The 20570-nt window shown below is 41.7% G+C and overlaps 1 protein-coding gene across 1 annotated transcript in view; it reads right to left on the bottom strand.

Annotated features, from left to right (window-relative positions):
- TRDMT1 (tRNA aspartic acid methyltransferase 1) overlaps positions 1–795 on the bottom strand; it is a 56932-nt gene extending 56137 nt beyond the window's left edge. The window contains exon 1 of the mRNA XM_041767355.1: positions 504–795. Within this exon, the coding sequence (XP_041623289.1) occupies positions 504–567 (64 nt within the window). The 5' untranslated portion in view covers positions 568–795. The remainder of the gene's footprint in view (positions 1–503) is intronic.
- Between the last annotated feature and the right edge of the window lie 19775 nt (positions 796–20570).

Genomic DNA, 20570 nt, shown 5'->3' with positions numbered 1-20570 from the left:
GAGCGCCCCGGAAGTGAGCAGGTCTTTCCAGAGTGCTTTCTCTCCCCGGTTCTTTCGGGCTTCCCGGACTTCTCCCTGAAGCTGCAGCTCTCCCTCTGAAGATCCCTGCCTTCCGGGCCGGCCCGCAGCAGCCTCGCCGCCCCGCGCCGCCGCCCTCGAGGGTCACGCGGCAGCTGTCGGGGCCTCCGGGCCGCAGCCACACTTAGGCCCGGGGGCTCGCGCACCCCGCTTCGCCCGCACCACGTCGGCCCCGCCTTCCAGCCGCGCCCGGCCGACCGGCCCTCCCACGCGGCGCGGGTCCCGCCGACTCCAAGCCCGCCTCGGACCCGCCTCGGCGCGGGAGGGGGCGCGGCGCCGGGCCGGTTTCCACGACAACCGAGCCCCCGCCCCCCGCCGCCTTCCGTCTCCGCCCCCAGCGCCTCGCCGCTCCGCCCCTCCCCCGCGCCCACGCTGTGGCCCGCGCCGCGCCGCCGGGAAGAGCCGGGTGGGCCGCGCGCCCTCACCCCTCAGCGCCTGGTGCATGCCTCCGATGCCGCTGTACAACTCCAGGACGCGCAGGGGCTCCATGCCCTCGCCGCCGCCGCCGCCGCCGCCGCCTGGGCGCTGGGCCTGCCCGCTCCCGTCCGCTCCCGTCCGCTCCTCCCTCCGCCGGCCCCGCGCCCTCGCCTCTGGTTCCGCCGCTTTTGCGTTCCGCCCCTCCCGCCGCTCGGGCTCAGAGCGCCTCCGACAGCGCGCGCCCCCCCTTCCCGGGGGGCTGGCCGGGGTCAGCGAGGGGACAGCGGGCACCTAACAATGCGGGCTTCCCAGGACCTGGCGAGCAGCCTGGTTGGGCTCCTCCTTCCTCCCCGAGCGCATTCAGGGACCCTGGAAGCAAAAACGAGTCGGAAGCTCAGGAGAGCGGCACAATCCACCTTTGGCGCCAAGCGAATGGACGCGGGCTGGAATCCAGAGCCAGTCGTCTTGCAGGCACACTGCTCCTCCGTCTCTCGGAAGCCTTACGTGCGAGCGGCGAGCATGCAGCACGTGCCGGGTGCGGTGCGGGGCGTCGGGGCTACGGGGACGGCCTCCTCCCGGGAGCCAGGGCGGGGAGGGGGAGGGGGAGACCCGCGCAGGGCTCGCTTGCCTGCCCGTGACCCGGGCAACCGCGCTGTAGCTCGGAGCGATCCCGCACCCGCGATCCGCCGTTAGTAGAACGTCGAAGTCCTCAAGCCCCTCCACGTGCGAGGCCTTTGCTTCTCCAGGATGCTCCAGCCACAGGCTGGACCACAGAGTGAAAAAAGGGCCACGTGCACGCGAGGAAACGATCTCATTGTGCGGCGTCGGGTTGTTCCCTTCACCACCCACATGTTAACTTTTGTTCGGAAAAATCCGGGAGTACCCCTGGTCGTGAGTGAAGAACTGGTCTGTTAGAAACTTTCCATGTGTGCTCAATGTAATACTATAAATAAAAGGCTACCCCATCTGAATTATGGATCTGATCCATTTTGGTGTTTCCTATGAAGTTTTTGGTTTTTTTTTCTTTGTCAATGTGTCCCGGCTTTTCAATGTTTTGTTTTGATTGGCCACTTATGTTGGATAAGAAAGGTGGCAGAAAAGGAACAGAACCTAAGCCCTGGGGGCCTTGCAGATAACTGGCTGTGTGACTTTGCACTGACCTGTCAAATAAAAGGGAAGAAAGAAGGAGATATGATTGCTTGGGAGCCCTACAGCTCTTAAGATTCTATAGCAGAATAGTTTCTGCAAAATCGGTCCTGATTTAGCCACGTTAATTATCTGCAAAAATTGGTGTGCTCTACATTTTTGTAAATCTGCTTTAAGCAAATGTACTCTTAAACCAACTCAACTTCTAGAAGTCACATACTAATACATATATGATGCATTTTCTAGTATTCATTACATAATATTAGTACAATAAATATATCAGTACATATAAAGGGAGCTACAGAGTCACAGTGATGTATATACAGTCAACCAATATAGTAAATAAACCTAGAATCTGTTTAGAATTAGTACTATAAAAATTAATACGACCAAGGATCTCACCCTGAAGGGGGGGGGGGGGGGAGACAGGCCAAAAATATGCGGAAGAGTTCATGGAAAATACCAATTTCCTAAGAGAAAGGGACACAGATCCCCAACCCCACACAGTTCATGCTGATACTTTAAAGGGCCTTCACAATATGGCCCCAGGCTTATTCGGGAACTGTTTCCTCCTTTCTTCAGCTCTGCTGCAAGCTGCATTTGGTCAGCACTCCCCAAACATCTCGTGTCTAGGTTTCCCTCCTTACATACCTCGCTCACATTCTTTACGTTGCCCAGAAATCCTCGCTTCTCCCAGACCGACCTAGTGGAACCTTCCTACTAGACTCCCACGCTAGAGACCCCGACTTGTTTGATTCCCTGATCCATGCCCTGCCAGTCTTCTGAAATACAGATCCACCTGTTCCTGTCACGAAATCCTTTCAGCTCTTCCCAGCCTTTTACCTTATATACCACATCATCTCTTTACGTAGTATTTCCTCTGTAAGGCTTATCACATGTGAGAATCACTTCAAGAATGAAATTTTCTCCATAATCATAATGTATGACCATCTCCATGGGAGCATCTATAGACATAATGCCCTGCCCCTGGATGAGGTACACATCCGCTTCCAAACCCTGGCACAAATTGCATGATTTGGAGGTGCCATAATCAGGAGTAGTTGAGGTGGAAGGTAGGATGGGCACATACAGAGAACATGAAGATACATATTGATTACTCTTTGCCAAAGTGAATCCCAAATGTTCATACAGCTTTCTAATCCTACAGTTTTCCATAAAGTTATCTTCAATGCCATGTCCAGTAGAGCTTATATTCCAATCACAGATAATGCACTTTTTGCAAATACACTTTTAGGATATTCCATGTATTTTCCCTCAAAACACAGAAAATGCACTTGTAAAGAAGCACAAAATGCCAGTTAGTACCTGGCACATATGAAGCATATCAGAAATAATTAAGGAACACAATATAACTCTAAGGGTATACTAAGTAATAATAGCATAGCTCAATGATTTCACAGCTCATTGTATAACTTGAAATCTGATGATATTTTATTCTTCCTCTCCTGCCTGTCATGTCACTGATCATTAATATCTTACAGAACTAAACAAAGTCTGCCAAATGTTTAAAATACTTTTGGCAATCATCTTTGAGTTTCCATGATCCAGGCCATTCTTTATTCCCCAGTGAAACGTGATGTGGATTCTTACATACGCTTGCTGAAGGAAGAGAATACCCTGTTTATGCAAATTTGAGTAGCGAATAAATTACATTCTCATTTCACACAGAAAAAGAAAGGTCTTTATGAATCGCACCGAAAATAAAAAAGTAGTCATATGGGAATAAATTGGCAATAAACGTCCTCAAGAGAGGAAATTATATTCAGAAGAAATTTGAATCAGAAAGGCCCTGAGAGTTCATCTATCACTTGTGAGCTCCCACTTAATTCAAGAAGGCCTTTTAACCACATCAGGCACAGCATCAGGCCTCGGTTATGATATGCTCCTGGGCACAGCATGCTTCACAGAGTGAGGTGTTTGGATGAAGAGCTTGAATTAGTAGAGAATCCTTCTCTACAGTGCCCTAAAATCCAGCTCCTTTTAGATTTGCCCTCTGCATTGATTTTGAGGAACTGTCCCTCTTGAATAATGAATTTCACTGTGATTAAAACTGCAAACCTGAGAGCCAAAGAGTGTGCATGGGAACTATATATTGGCTGCTTCCCAGCTATGTGACTTTGGGAAAGTCACTTACCCTCTCTGAGCCTGAGCACACATCTAAAATGTGTAAAAATGGGACATGTGGTTGCTATGAGTATTGAGTGAGAATTTAAAGCACTTAGTCTGATACCTGGCACAATATAAAGGAATCTTTAATAAACAGTATCCATCTAATGACATTCCTAAGTGATGCATTCTCAGTCCCTTCAAGTGTGTCCAGTAGCATTATTCTGACCCCTGGAATTTCTCATGCTCCTTGGAGATGCTGGTGTCAGGAGCCATCACTAAACGCCGGGCCTTAGACAAGCTCAGGTCAGCATGCTACAGAGTGGTACTTACAGCCACAGACTTCTAAGGGCCCGAGAAGAGTTTGTGATAGGAGTCCAGGAGTGGCCTGGGTTGGGAGTAGTATGTATGAGGTGGCATATCTGCAAGCCATAGGCTTGACTCGGGGGTACTGAGCCCAGGAGCATTGGCAGTAAGAGAATAGACAGTAGTACACATAGAAACACAGCACCCTCCGCCCCAGGACTCCCACAAAGACCATGGTAGCTCAAAAGCGGAATCTACAGGTGTGGCAATTTTAGGGAAAACTTGTTAATGACCTCACCCAGGACGCACCGGATGCCTGAGTTGCTGAGACAAGGGGTGGAGTAAGGTGAAACCTATTAAAACCATCCCATCACTCATTGACTCTTCTCTGTGCCATGCACTGAAGAAATATTTAATTTAAAATGCTTTTATGGGGCGCCTGGGTGGCTCAGTGGTTAAGCGTCTCCCTTCGGCTCAGGGCGTGATCCTGGGGCTCTGGGATCGAGTCCTGAATCACATTCCCTGCAGGGAGCCTGCTTCTCCCTCTGCCTATGTCTCTACCTCTCCCTCTGTGTCTCTCATGAATAAATAAATAAAAATAAAATCTTTAAAAATAAAAAATGAAAAAATAAAGTGGTTTTATATGTAAAAATCTGTAACCTAAACCATTAAAGTGCCAATAATAAAGAACAACTAGCTTGGGAATCCCTGGGTGGCTCAGCTGTTAGCGCCGCCTTTGGCCCAGGGCCTGATCCTGGAGTCCTAGGATCGAGGCCCACATCAGGCTCCCTACATGGAGCCTGCTTCTCCCTCTACCTGTGTCTCTGCCTCTCTCTCTCTCTCTCTCTCTGTCTCTCATGAATAAATAAATGAAATCTTAAAAAAAATAACTTAATGCCTTCTGGTCCCTGAACATAAGAATATTTTACCAATTCTATTGATTCCCCAGAGCTACATTATCCAATGGGAAACCACCAGCCATATCAGCTGATTTAAGTTTAAATTAGCTTAATTAACATAGAAAACTTAGTTCATTAGTCACACTAGGCATGCTTCAAGGGTTCAATAGCCACATATGGCTGGTGGCTATAGTACTACTCAGCAAAGAGAGGACATTTCCATCATCATAGAAAGTATTATTAGACAGAGCTGCTTGAAAGTCAGTCTCTCGAAGTCATGACCCTACTGGGTAACCCATCAATAAATGGACAGGGTTGAAGTGTGCATCAACGATCTAATTATCATACTCGGAACACTGATTTTAAATAAATGCCCTAAAGACAGAGAGTAAAAGGAACTCACAGAAAAGCAAAATTGTAGCCAAACATTTCAAATCTTCCTCTGGTGTCCGGTCACCTTGTTCACAGACTGTCACAAAAGAAAAGACGCAGGAAACAGCAGGTATGTTCTATTAATGACAAGACAAACCTCCAAGAGAAAAAGAACAGATGGAAAATGATGAACTTCACGAGGTCTTGAAGGAATAATACTTTTGTGAAGTATATTCTAGTGACTTCCGATTGTAAATATTATCTTACACTTACCTCAGAAGAAGAAAAAGAATAAATGCTTTAAGAAAAAGAACTAGAATCATGAGGAATTTTTTTTAATATTTTATTTATTTATTCATGAGAGACAGAGAGAGAGAGAGAGAGGCAGAGACACAGGCATAGGGAGAAGCTAGCTCCATGCAGGGAGCCTGACACGGGACTTGATTCCAGGACCCTAGGATCACAAGCTGAGCCAAAGGCAGATGCCCAACCATTGAGCCGCCCAAATGCCCTAAGGAAATTATAGATTTTTCTGCTGTAAAGCATAGAAACCATGCTGTTTACCTTATAGCTTGCCATCCTGAAGTACTCAGTCACAGATTTTGACACTGATTTTTCTTTCAGATAATTATTTCTGAAATTTCTACTTTAAAAAATGCTGCACAGTAAATTTTTGCAGATTAGATTTTAGTTAAATTAGAGATAGTGGCGTTGCCTGTCTTTAAAACTGCTCTCCTACACCAATGGAAATTTAGAGCTGGAAGAAATCTTAAGGACTATTTCCCAGTGTTTTTCCAACTATTTTTAGATACAGAACCTTTTCTTCAAACAAAATCTCATCTAGACTCAGGGGTGAGGGTGAGGTAGAGTGGAGGCACACGCACACAGATGTTCTGTTGCTGAAGCATGGATAGTAGGGGGCCCAGAAGCACACCAGATCATCTCCCCTGCCCTCACTCACCGCGGTAGCTGCCTTGAAGTGACCCCAGGTGATACTGATTTCACCAATCTTAGTTTGACAGGTGAAGACACGGAGATTCAAAAAGATGAGAGAGGTAACTTGCCCAAGCCCACAGCTAGATGAAAACAGGAGATTTTTATTCGGGTGTCCTCCAAAGGTCTTTCCAGGGCCGGCTAGACCATAACTTGGAAGAGAAAATGCTTAGTAGGCTCAGCTGTCCTCTGCACCCAGATGGAAAACCGAGAGTCCAAACTAAAGCAGCCCTGGTTTCTAGAATACATTGCTTCCTCAGAACAGGTTGGCCTGAGGAATGAAGGCAATTTTTGAGCTCTAGGAAGGTCACCTGAGCTGCTACAGCAACGCATTTTGTAAACGTTAGACAAAGAGGTTAACTCTGCTTCACAAAAGAGAGACAGCCTCCAAGACTCATTATTAAAACTTATAACAGAGTCTCAGCCCAGTAATTCCTACAAAGACACCTTAACGCAGTTCAAGGAACATAAAGTCCTGAGAATAAATGAGTCAAATGAATCTAATACTTTCTTCATCTATGAAACAAGGGTAATATTTGCTAGTAATGTAACTGTATTTAATCAATAATTAATTGACACATATATATAAAGAGAAAAAGAGACAGAGACAGAAACTCAGTGATGTGCCTAGAACAATAAATACTGGTTTCTTCCCCTATCTGAATAACTCATAACAGAAGATAGAATCCATCCTTTTACATCCAATTACATAACAGAGAATTATTTTCCTGGTATGCTTTCAAAAAGGGTATATTACCAAGAGACTAATTTGCATATTCTCTAACAAGATGTCTCTCCTTATTGTTTTCTATACCAGCCTTCATATTTCAGGTGGGAAAACAAGACCCAGGATGGGAATAGAGGAGATAAAAATGATAAAGAGCTGTGATTATTTTGCTCCTTTTCTCTGCTAATTCACCAAACATTCAGAACTATCTGAGGTAACCAAATCTCCCTAACCAGATCCAGGAAGGCCAGGAAGAGGGAAACATGTGTTCTCACACACACATAACATACACGCTCCATAAAACCCTTCATTCTTCTTCACTGCCTTTTTTTTTTTTTTAATTGTTATAGTTGTCAGTACTGACAAACTAAAATTCAGAGAAAAATCAAATAAAAGGATTTCTCACCCTACCCTTGCTCGTCAAGTACTAGTCTAGATACCAACAATATCACTTAGGATCATTCTCATAGGATCCAATGGTGATAAAAATATCCGAAAGGCAATAGCATTATTATTAGGTCTATTCACTGCAAAATAAAACAACACAACTTTGTGTTTATTTAAAATTGTTTAAATCTTTCAAAGTCACTTCAGTAAATATTATACAACACAAGTACCACTTACCCCTAAACTTTCTGTTTGCACTGGGAATGCCCCAAAGGCATGAACCCAGCTATTACAGAGTTACTAACTCCTGAAGATTGAGACTGAGTCTTTCATTTCCATCTAAGGTAATCACTCTAAAGTTAAAATATAGTACAAATCTCAAAGGGATTTGTTCTATGTTTGGTCATTCAGAGAATACAGAATGACCAAAATAGACTATATTTCAGTGAGTGGCAAAGTATGTTTTAATAAAGTATGTTCTAATAATAGTATCAATCATAAATGATAACGTAGGCCTTTAAATTTCAAAGAACTAAAAAAAAAATTTCAAAGAACTTTACGAATGTTTAAAATGCTCATAAATCCATTTAGGCCCTATCAGTTTTTCTCTTTTAATATTCAGGGTTTATTTTTGTTTTGTCATTTTTTTATACGAAGAATCAAAAGGAGAAAATTCTGTGATTGGCTGATTGTCACATAAACAATACTCCCCAGGTGAACAAGTTTATTTACAAGTCACAGAAGCACTCTTTTAAGAGAAGAGAAATCAGGAGATAGCACCAATTAAAAAAATCTGGAAGATATCAAAGAATAAATGGAAGAAGAGAGCTGGTATATATTTTGAAGGGGAAAAATCACATTAGGAGTTAAAAATCATTCTGGTTAGGAAAGAATGTCAAGAATCTGCATTGCCTATCTTTTTTTACTCCTTTTACTGTAGGGCTCACTCCAAGAATAGGGTGGGAAAAGAATGCAACCAAGGGCAGTATTTACATCTCCTTGTCAATTCACGGTTTGAAAACGCAAAAGCTTCAGATTGCGGTTCCATCATATTACTTGTTCCCCACAGAAGTGAGACATTGCTATTTGGAGTGAGAAAAAATATTTGGAAAACTACTTTTTTGATTATTACCAAAAGTGAAAGAGACCTAATAGACATAACATCAGAAATGCCCAGAGTACGGAAAGCCCAATCCAACTGTAAGAGGACCATTCTTTCTCTGTCTTTCACTACTAATAAGATATTTACGCCCATCACACATAATCTGGAAAACAGGAAAATGTATTTTAAAAGAAAATTTTAGAAACTATAAGAGATAACTATGACTAAATTTTAGTATTTGTCTCTACAGACTTTGCACCAATTCTATTTTACCAAAATCATACTCTTATTGCATCTGTGTTCTCATCTAACATTTTATCACAACCAGTTCAGTATTTCTGTCAGAGGGATATATCATCTTTTTCCATGACATATTTATTTTTCATTTTTTTTTCTGAATGTTTTAAATAATGCATTCTAGGGGAATCCCTGGGTGGCTCAGCGGTTTAGCGCCTGCCTTTGGCCCAGGGCAAGATTCTGGAGTCCTAGGATCGAGGCCCACGTCAGGCTCCCAGCATGGAGCCTGCTTCTCCCTCCTCCTGTGTCTCTGCCTCTCTCTCTCTCTCTCTCTCTCTCTCTCTCTCTCTCTCTATGTCTGTCATAAATAAATAAATAAATAAATAAATAAATAAATAAATAAATAAATAATGCATTCTAATTCAGAGGGGTAAAGCAAATTACAGAAGTAAAAAAAAAAAAAGATACATCTTCTAAAAAAGCCTTGATTCCACCTTATACCTAAAAATCAGCCACTTTTAACTGTTTGCTGCATATCTTTTCTGCCTTGTTTCTGTAGTACCTAAACAACCATAATTTCTTTTCCTAGTCTCCCAGTATCTTCTACTTAAGAAGATCCAGTTTTTTCCTATGTGAACAGTGCAATGAAATTATTACACATAAATATTCAAATGCTCTGATGTTCTCATTAGCTGGAGCCTAGAAAGGGGGGTTATACTAGGTAAAAGACATAATTATTACCTAAGTTTTTGATGCATTTCCAAAACAATTACGAGCCCATCAGCAGTGGCTGAGAACACTCACCTGCTATATCTTCATGAGCAAGTGCTGTCATTTTAAACCTTTACCAATCTTATGGCCCCCAAAATTAGTGTGCTATTTTTATTTTCCTTTTTTTATTAACACAAGGATGAATTATCACAAGTTTATAGGACATCTGTAATTTTTTCTTTTGTCAGTTATTTGTCATATTTGTCCTTTTGCTACTGGGATAATTTGAGCTGCTGACTCTATGACCACAATTTTATTTTTGTTGCCATAAAGCTGTCAACCATGTGTGTTGTAAAAACACTTCCCAGTTCATCAGTTTCCACTGGATTTAGTTTATAATATTTTATGATGCAAATGTATTTAATTTTCTGCAGTCAAGTATACATAGTTTTCTTTTGTGATTTATCCAATGTCTTTTTAAGCCCAGGAAGTCCTATACTTAGAAAAAAAATGAGTTAAATTCACCTGTATGTTCTTCTTTTCCTTTAAATTTCATTTTAAAAATCTATTTTGGGGATCCCTGGGTGGCGCAGTGGTTTGGCGCCTGCCTTTGGCCCAGGGCGCGATCCTGGAGACCCGGAATCGAGTCCCACATCGGGCTCCCGGTGCATGGAGCCTGCTTCTCCCTCTGCCTGTGTCTCTGCCTCTCTCTCTCTCTCTCTCTCTCTGTGACTATCATAAATAAATAATAAAAAAAATTTTTTTTAAAAAATAAAAATTATTAAAAAAATCTATTTTGATACAGTATGCAAGGTGAGGTTTTTAGACGTGAATTTTCCCCAAAATACCAAGTTTCCCCTTCCACAGTGGTTTGTAATACTTCCTCTTTCACACACTATATTCTAAGTTAGTATCATCCCCATGGGGACTAGCCCTTCTTGGGATACAGCTGCTATTCCTGCAGGCACCACACTCGCAAATACTGGAACTTTGTAATACATTTTCACACCTACTAGGAACCTCCAGAATTCCCCTTCTTTGGCACACATTTCTTAGCTATTCCTTCCTGTTCTAAGCTCGTTTTGATATCTGCCCCAGATTTGGTACCAGCCACTCTCTCAGCTTCTTTTACTGGAAGAATGGCAGCGATCAGAACCCCAGCACTAGAGGAGCAGGTCAGATGTTCCACACAACTTCTAGCATTAGGGAGTGTGATACCAGGGGCAGTCTAGACTCTTTCAGGTTTAGAGAGGAGCTTTTTAAAAGTTGCAAGTTCATCTTGATGCTACGAATTTATTTTTGTTATTTTTTAAAGTAAGTTCTTAAGTAAGCAACCCAAGATCAAGAGTTGCAAGCTCTTCTGACTGAGCCAACCATGTGCCCCTCAATGCTTCCAAATCTTTAAACCTTGCTAAAACACATATACACACACACTTTGCTATGTCTACAGTACTGCTCGTTGTACATTTCCCTCCTCTCCAGACCTCCTTCCACATTACCATCCTTGCATCCATCCACTTTGATACACCATGCGGTGTGTTGCCACACTCGATCCTGTTTAAATTACGATGTTGTACAAAATTTAGAAGCGCCTCTTCCTTTCTTTCCTTTTTGACACTTGCCTCCATATCCTCAAACTGGCTCAAAGTTGACAGGTCCAGATATTCTTCCCAAGTGTCATCATCTCCTCTGAGCACATCCCCAGATATCTGGAAAGAAAAGGAAAGAAAGAGACAAGGAAAACAGAGAAGACAAAATCAAAAGACAGGAAAGAAAAGGACACTACAATATAAGGCACCTGGTCTTGCCAATGTTGTTCTCATATACTTAAAAAGTCATCAAATAAAAAGTATTTCAATATTAAAAAATAAAATATTGGGCAGCCCGGGTGGCTCAGCAGTTTAGTGCTGCCTTCAGCCCAGGGCCTGATCCTGGAGACCCTGGATCGAGTCCCACGTCAGGCTCCCTGCATGGAGCCTGCTTCTCCCTCTGCCTCTCTCTGTCTCTCTCTCATGAATAAATAAATAAAACCTTAAAATAAATAAATAAAATAAAATATTCCTCTTGTTTTTCACAACTAGGAACCAACATACAGGCCTTGCTTTATTCTTTAATTCACATTAGTGCATGTTTTATTATGATGACGATTTATTTTTAACCATGGGAAATTTTAGTACAAAATTCTAATATTTTAGAAGTCCTTTGGGTGGATAGATGCATAGATGGGCATTTAGTCGTTATCTCAAGGTTTCCCTCTCATGCCAATCAAGCATATTTGAAAAAATAACCAAATTGATATTAAGAGTTATTAGACAAATATACCTAACATGCCCAATTTTCAAATTCACAGCAATTTTTCAAAGGTCCATAAAATATCCAATAGTACCTAGTATCTACAAAAACACCAAAAAGGGAGGCTTGGACTTGACATTCCAAGTCCAAGTCCATATTCTTAGTGTACTTAGATAGCTAATTCCAGAACTACCACGAGGCAGTCACAGACATTTTGGGACTGAGTTCAGAGCTGCATCTACTTTGTACACATGCATCCATTTATGAGCTTTCACACTAGAAAACATTATGTCTGAAATAAAAAATAATATTTAAACATAATATATACCATTTTGTTCATCTCAAGATGAGTTTACTTAAATACAAGTGGGAGTTTAGGATCACATTACAACTGATAAAAGTTAACATTTTTCTAAATTTGCACACCATTTAAAAAAATTTTTTAAAAGATTTTATTAATTTATTTGAGAGAGAGCACAAGCAGGGGAGGACTTACATAATCACAAAATAAATAAAATGATAAACAAAACGATGATGATGGTGGTGATAACAGCTACCACTTTCATTTCACACTCCTTACTACACGTCAAGTACAGTTCCTAGTGCCTTATATATAAATAACTTATTAAATACATGAATTAACAGATTAATAGCAAGCATGTATCAAGTTTTTATTTTATTTTATTTTATTTTATTTATTTATTTGAAAGAGAGCTCAAGAGCATGAGCAGGGGAAGGGGCATAAGAGGAGAGAGAAGCAGGCTCCCTCATGAGCAGGGAGCTGATGGGGGGCTTGATCCCAGAACTCCGGGATCATGACCTGAGCCAAAGGCAGACGCTTAACTGACTGAGCCACCCATGTGCCTCTGAACATCATTTTTAAACACATTTTAGGGATACCTAAAAGGAGCAGGTTAGATGTTCCACACAACTTCAGGGAGCCTGCTTCTCCCTCTGCCTGTGTCTATGCCTCTCTCTCTGTATTTCATGGGAATAAATTTTTTAAATCTTTAAAAATAAAAAAAGAAATAAATAATGAACACATTTTAGCTCCCAAACAATAACCTTAAGTCAGCCCCAAGATTGACAATGTAAGCTAGGAATAATGTAAGTCACTTTAAAAAAAAAAAAAAAAAGCTGCCAATGAGAAAAAGACTAAATATGAACATCTTAAAAAAAAAAAAATCTGGGCACCCCGGGTGGTTCAGCGGTTTAGCGCCGCCTTCAGCTCAGGGTGTGATCCTGGAGGCCTGAGATCAAGTCCCACATCAGGCTCTCTGCATGGAGCCTGCTTCTCCCTTTGCCTGTATCTCTGCCTCTCTCTCTCTCTCTCTCTCTCTCTCTCTCTCTCTCTCTCCTCTCTGTGTATTCTCATGAATAAATAAATAAATAAATCTTTAAAAAATATTTTTAAAAAATCGCTCACATTGAAAGCTTTACTTTGGGATTACTTTGGGATTTGGCCATTCATGAGGGTCAAACGTTGACCCTCCAGCATGGACAAACCATGTTTCTCCCTGGCAGTGCCAGCAACTTTGGGATGATGGTCTGAGAGGTCAGGCATTCCCAAAGTGATCCTTCCCCCTTTTAACTTTGATAGGAATAAGTTTCAAGTAAAGTAGCAAACAGTAGAAATCACATTCCAAAGTGAATGCAAATATAATGCAAAGTTTTCAAAGGCAAACTTCCAGAGTTATATAACTCCAACAACCATCTATCTACCCATGTGAGGGCATAAAAGAGTTGGAGATTACAGAAGAGGAAAGTTTCTCTTTTTTTAAAGATTTGTTTTATTTTATATATAGAGAAAGCACAATCACTTTCAAGATGAGGAGATGAGGAGGGGTAGAGGGAAAGAGGAAGCAGGCTCCCTGCTGAGTGGGGAGCCCAACACGGGGCTCCATCTCATGACCTTGAGATCATGACCTGAGTTGAAACCAAGCGATGGACGCTTAACCAACTGAGCCACTCAGGCACCCAGAAGAGGAAAGTTTTTTGGTGAAAGTTGCCAGTGTGCTATGTGGATTGACCTTCCCCCCAGGTCTATGGAGCTGTTTGCTACTGTTCTCAGGCCCAACGCAAACAGCTTCAAAGGACCATCCTGGGAGTTTAAAACTGTAACCCATCCTCTATCTTCTGAGTCCCAGAAGATAACGTATTTCCCTCGGACCAGATCTGAGCCATACAAGGGAGAGCTTGCTGTTTTATTTTTTATTTTTTAAATATCTTATTCATTTATGTGACAGAGAGAGAGAGGACACAAGCAGGGGGAGCAGTGGCAGGCAGAGGGAGAGGGAGAAGCAGGATCCCCACTGAGCAGGGAGCACTACAGGGGGCTGATCCCAGGATCCTGGGATCATGACCTGAGCCCAAGGCAGATGCTTCACTGACTGAGCCACCCAGGTGCCCCAGCTCACTGTTTTATTTTTATTTTTATTTATTTTTATTTTTTTTACCGTGGTCTAAGAAGCATTTTCTTTATTTCTAAATTTTATGTAAACTCAATTAATTGACATTTAATGTATTATTGGTTTCCGAAGTAGACATCGGTGATTCATACGTCTCATATGACACCCAGTACTCATTACATCATGTGCGCCCCTTATTGCCTATCACTGAGGTACCACATTCCTCCACCCACTTCCCTCTAGCAACCCTCAGTTTGTTTCCTATGATTACGAGTCTCTTATGGTTTGTCTCCCTCTCTGATTTCTTCTTGTTTTATTAAGAATTGTTTTTATTGAATTGAAATTCACATAACAGGGACGTCTGGGTGGCTCAGCAGTTGAGCGTCTGCCTTCGGCTCAGGGCATGATCCCAGTCCCGGAATCGAGTCCCACATCACCCTCACCGCAGGGAGCCTCCGTCTCCCGCTGCCCATGTCTCTGCCTCTCTCTCTCCCTGTGTGTCCCTCATAAGTAAATAAATAAAATCTTTTTTGAAAAAGAGTACCACTCACTGGCATTAAGTAAATCTGCAGTATTGTGAAAACGTCACCTCTACCTTCTTAACAAAACATTTTCATGAGTTCTTTTTTTTTTTTTCATGAGTTCTAAAGGAAATCTTTTTTTTTTTTTTTTTTAAGGAAATCTTATACCCATTCACTCCTCACTCCCACCTGCCCCCAAACCCTGGCAACCACAAATCTACTTTCTGATTTTATGGGCTGGCTTATTTTGAATATTCATATGAATGGAATCACACAATATATAACCTTTTGTATCTGGCTATTATGTGCAGAATAATGATTGTATTATTTTTTAAGGATTCCATTTATTTATTCGAGAGAGGCAGAGATATAGTCAGAGGGAGAAGCAGGCTCCCCACGGGGAGCCAGCTCACTGTTTTAGATTCTGTGGGAGGATGAGCCCCTGGAATGAAGTATAGAGTATACTTCTAGCAAAAAGAAGCAAAGAGTATACTTCTGAATGACTTCTAGGGGCTGTGGAAGACCAAATACAACTGCATTTCTGCATGCTAAGGGCTTTTTGAGAGAGACATCCCAATGGTGATAAGTCTCCAAAGATGCACCTGCTAGAAAAAGGGGCCAGTTTTAAGCATATGCCAAATGGAGAAATGTAAGCTCTAGATCACAACAGTACTTGTCAAGAAAGAAGTTTTTATCTTTCTCATCTCTTCTCAATGAGCTCTAACCCTGAAGCAGCAAGAGACCTGTTAGCAAGGTGGGAAAGGGGGAGGAGAAACACTTAGTAAAGAGAGATCTAGCACACCCATTTCCTTGCATCCAGCACACTCAAGCCTAGAGAGGGAAGACGTGTACCTTTAAAGCAAGATTGAGGGGATCCCTGGGTGGCGCAGGGGTCTAGCGCCTGCCTTTGGCCCAGGGCGCGATCCTGGAGGCCCGGGATCGAATCCCACGTCGGGCTTCCGGTGCTTGGAGCCTGCTTCTCCCTCTGCTTCTGTCTCTGCCTCTCTCTCTCTCTCTCTCTCTCTCTCTCTCTCTCTCTGTGACTATCATAAATAAATAAAAATTTAAAAAAATATTTAAAAAAATAAAGCGAGATTGAAACTTTGACTAGGTAGACATGCAGATTATAAATCACTACAATTAATTCTATTAAAAACAATCAGAGAATTGTTTGTTTGATTTAATGAGAGTGACCAGGAAAGTCATGGGACCTGCTGAATTTTAATTTGCAAAATTATCAGGCCATTTCATAAACTGCCCCCTTGTTGTTTTATTTTCTCTATATTGCCCTTGACTTTTAAGAAACATTGCCCTTCTTCATGCTATGCTTTAATAATGGTAACAACAGGGGTGCTTGGGTGGCTCAGTGGTTGAGCATCTGCCTTCAGCTCAGCGCATGATCCCGGGGTCCCAGGATCAAGTCCCATATCAGGCTCCTCACCTCATGGAGCCCGCTTCTCCCTCTGCCTCTGTCTCTGCTTCTCTCTCTGTGTGTGTGTCTCTCATGAATAAATAAATAAAATCTTTTTAAAAAATAATGATAACAACACTAGCAAACCATATTATTTTTGAGTGCTTACCCTGGTGCCCCACTACTATCTATTTTATATACATTTCTCACTTCGTCTTCATATACCTCTATATTCTTAATACCTCGTTTTTATATACAAGGAAACTGAGGCTTATTCATAATTTGGGAATTACCCAGGGCAGCCTGACTCCAGAATCTGTCATCTTTCCCCAAAAGAATGAGTGAAATGTAGCCTCTCAGTTCAAAGGACAAAAAACATTAGGCTTGCTTTCTTTAATAAAACATATGTGCATCTCCCTCATTTTATGACAAAACGAAAACATTCCACCTAACGAGAATTAGTAGAAAAGTAAACATAGCTATTTTTTGTAATCATAAAATCTGCTGACATACACACTTATTCTGAAGTCCTGGATGTCATTATGTCAACAATCACGAAGCTTCCTCAACAAAGACATAAAATAACAACAATCCTAACAACAATATCCGAAATGTGTAATGTTTGACTTTGATAAGCTGCATTTTCATATTTTTTTAAAGATTTTATTTATTTATTCATAACAGATACAGAGAGAGAGGAGGAGACACAGGCAGAGGGAGAAGCAGGCTCCATGCAGGGAGCCCGACGTGGGACTCGATCCTGGGTCTCCAGGATCACGCCCTGGGCTGAAGGCGGCACTAAACCGCTGGGCCACGGGGGCTGCCCTGCATTTTAATATTTTAATCTAATTTTATTCTCATAGCAATCCTGAGTAGGTATCATTAATGCTGCATTTTTGTTGAGAAAACTAAGATGAAAAGCTTTGAAAAACTGTGATTGACTTCACATAAAAAACTAATAGATGGGGTGCCTGGGGGATTCAGTGGTTGAGCACCTGCCTTCGGCTCAGGTCATGATCCCAGGGTCCTAGGATCCTGAATCCTGCATCGGCCTCGCCGTGGGGAACCTGCTTCTCCCTCTGCCTGTGTCTCTGCCTCTATGTGTGTGTGTGTGTGTGTGTGTGTGTGTGTGTGTCTCAAGAACAAATAAAATCTTTAAAGAAAAAAAAAAAAAAATCTTTAAAGAAAAGCAAACTAATAGATGACACGGCCAGGACTAAAGGGAGTATATGTCAAAGGAAAGTTGAAATATCAACCCATTTTTGTATCACCTCCTAAATCCCTCTTTACTGTCAATATCTGTATTAACCATTCTTCATCCTTAGGCTTCACATTTTTCGGTCATCAAATCACTTCACAAATCCTCATATATCCTGAATCTCTGACTTCATTCTGATGAGATCATGTGTGGCAAGTAACAACGAATATGGTTTTCAGATGCAGAAATGGAGGCCCCAAGGTCCAAATGAGTTGGTGAAGCCAATGAACCACTAGAATCTTATAGGATTTTCCAAACTTGAGTTGAATGTATGTTCTAATACAGAAAGGCATGCTTTTCCTCATGAGAGATTATTCGAGACTTTCAGAACCATGCCAATGTTCACAGGACCCTAGTCATCCGGATCGCCCTTCTCTGAGAAAGCAAAAGTTCTTGCAGGGAATCAGTCCGCCTAATTAAATTACAGGCCTTTTATTTTTTGAATTCTAAAGCTAAAACATTCTTTTCTATCTGTTTTTCATTTCCTCATAAACAGACTTGTAAATGTCCCCACTCTCCAAACACTATATTTTTCATACTCTTCATGGCCACAGATACTAATAATTCACTAGCATAGTGGTTCTCAGACTTCAGCATTCCTCAGAATCATCTGGAAGTCTTATTAAAAACCAGATTCTTGGGCCTCTGCTCCAGAGTTCTGACTCAGTCAATCTGGGGTAGGAACCGAGAGCGTTTCCAAAAAACACCAGGTGATGTTGATGTTGCTGGTCTGGGTACCACACTTTGAGAACCACTGGGCTAGCACGTCTCCCATGCCCCCTTAAAGGGAGCCCACAGAAAAGGGCTCAGCCTGATAAGGCTCATGGATCGCACAAATGGTGCTCCACACCCTGGCCTCACACTGAAGGCTTCTATCTGGAGGGGGGAAAAAAAATCGTTGTCATGACTCATTGTCTTTTTCAAGCTTTTCCAGCCACAAAATTAAAAACAGAAGAGGGACAAATTAAAAGCAAAATGAAAACAGTTAAATTTTAAGACTTACAGACTTTCTGGAGTTAGAACAAAAGATATAAAGATGATCCAGGTGAGCCCTATACTGACCACACTAAAAGTTGGCATCTCAAAGGTTACCAGGCAAACCCAGAGCCTCCGTAACCAACCTCGAAAGCCCAATCACATGGGCTTGGCTCCCAGGTTTCCTTTTCAATAGTAAATTCCTCCATAATTCTCCAAACACATTATTATTGGCCTACAACTCTTTGTATTAACTCCCTTCTTCTACAACTTCTCTACTATTGTTTAACACAGCAAAATATCAATTATTGATACTGTTCCAACATCCAGCAGGTAGATGGGTAATCTGAAGAGAGAAGCTGGCAAAAGAATTTCCTTCGGGTTTCTTTATTTCTGTTATTATCATCTCCAGTCAGCTCTCCATGGAGATTTTAATCCCATTTTTCTTCTCCTTGGGGAAAACTAAAGCATTTTAGGTTACAGTATAAAATACTTTAGTGTGACCAGTATTTTCAATAGCAGTGTCACATCAAATAATAATAAGTAACTGACAAGAAATGTTAATATAAGATATAACATTTTTGCTTAGAAAATATGCTTAGTTCTACATTTAATAGAGCAATATAGTGCAAGAACTACTGACCTTTTACTCTGATCACCATGAGTCCATTAAATTTCAAAACATGGGCCAGCCAGTGAATAATATGCTACTAAGTGATAAACTCGTGCCATCCAAATGTAGCTTTTTCTGTCCAGTCCAAAGAAAAAGGAAAACAGAAGCACAATGGTAAGGTCACTAAATACACAGATTTTGAAAGAAGTCGTTCTGTATGAGCATGAGTCACCAAAACTACTTCCTTAGTGATAAAAGTTGCCTAAGTAACCCAGATGCCTTCCTATGCTAAGAAGTACATGGGCCGTGTGTTCAGTTTCAAACCCACTAGTCATTTCCTTTACTTAATTGCTAACTGCTCTTCCCGGCTGCATTTTGGGGCCTGTGTTTTATGCAGTAACCCAGCAACTAGTTATTATGCTATATTTTATCAGGGAGAGCAAAACAGTAGACTTCACATTTCCATGAATATCAGAGTAAAAGTCACCAAGGCACTGTGACTTTGCAGTGGGGTGGGGAGTATATTATGAAAACTACTAAACTAGATCTTGATGTGGCGGCATGAAGACACAAGACTTAGAGACAAAAAAAAAAAAAAAAAGATTTAGCAAAGGAGAAAAGTAGATTAGCTGCCCTCTGAGTGCAAGGAAGGTGCTTCTTCATTTCTTTGTCCTTAGCACACAACTGAGAGCCTGGCACACATTAGGACTCAAAATACATTGACTGATGAGGATCACTGGTTCTCTTCAGAATAATCCAATCTACTAAGTAATTGGGCCACTACTAAGTTAGGATTTCATTGGGCTTTTTAACACTTCTGCGCATTCTTTTCCCCTTGGATCTACAACGGGACTGTGATATTTGTTACTCTTGCCCCCGTACATGTGTGAAGGATGCTCTATGTTAAAACAGAGCTGGTGCTGATGAGCATTACTTGGAAGAATCTGATATGCAAAAGCAGTGAGATTATTACTGCCCAAGGGATTTTTTAACTGGGTAGTAAGCTTATATGTATCCTTAGTAACACTGTTTAGTTTGGCCTTGAGAATCTTGGCTGTCATGTAACTCACGGAATCTCTCATATCACAAAACTCTCCCATAATTTTTGGCCCGGGGAACGGTTAGTACCCTAAATGTTAATAAATCTCCCTAAAACTCAAACTAATAGAGAACGAGGAGAAGATGTTCTTCTTTACAGAGGCTCTGTGTTCCAAAAATTTGGTTCATTTCTTTTCCACTAGCAAACGTGGTTGAGGATTTTCATTCATGTCATTTTATGCAGGAGTTATACACTATCACTACCAAATCATCTTGGTGGATTGAGTCAGAATTAAGAAATGAGATCTCTACAGAAAAACCCTAAAAATGTCCACCAGCATCTTGATGATTCATCAAGGGCACCAAATTCTCTGAATCAAAATGGGTCCTGTTGCTGCATCAGAACAGGGCGGGGGAAACAATTCAAAGAGATAGACAGATACCATGATAAGAATGCCAAGGAGACTTGGGGATGTCACCAACAGTGGTACAAGAATACCGCAACATGTGAGGTACCACTGTACAGTGAAGTTTAGAGTGTGGGACCTGGAG

This window comes from Vulpes lagopus, chromosome 8 (assembly GCF_018345385.1).
Source record: "Vulpes lagopus strain Blue_001 chromosome 8, ASM1834538v1, whole genome shotgun sequence".
NCBI classification, from domain to species: domain Eukaryota; kingdom Metazoa; phylum Chordata; class Mammalia; order Carnivora; family Canidae; genus Vulpes; species Vulpes lagopus.
The sequence above is the reverse complement of the archived record's forward strand: the minus strand, read 5'-3'. Positions and strand labels throughout refer to the sequence as shown.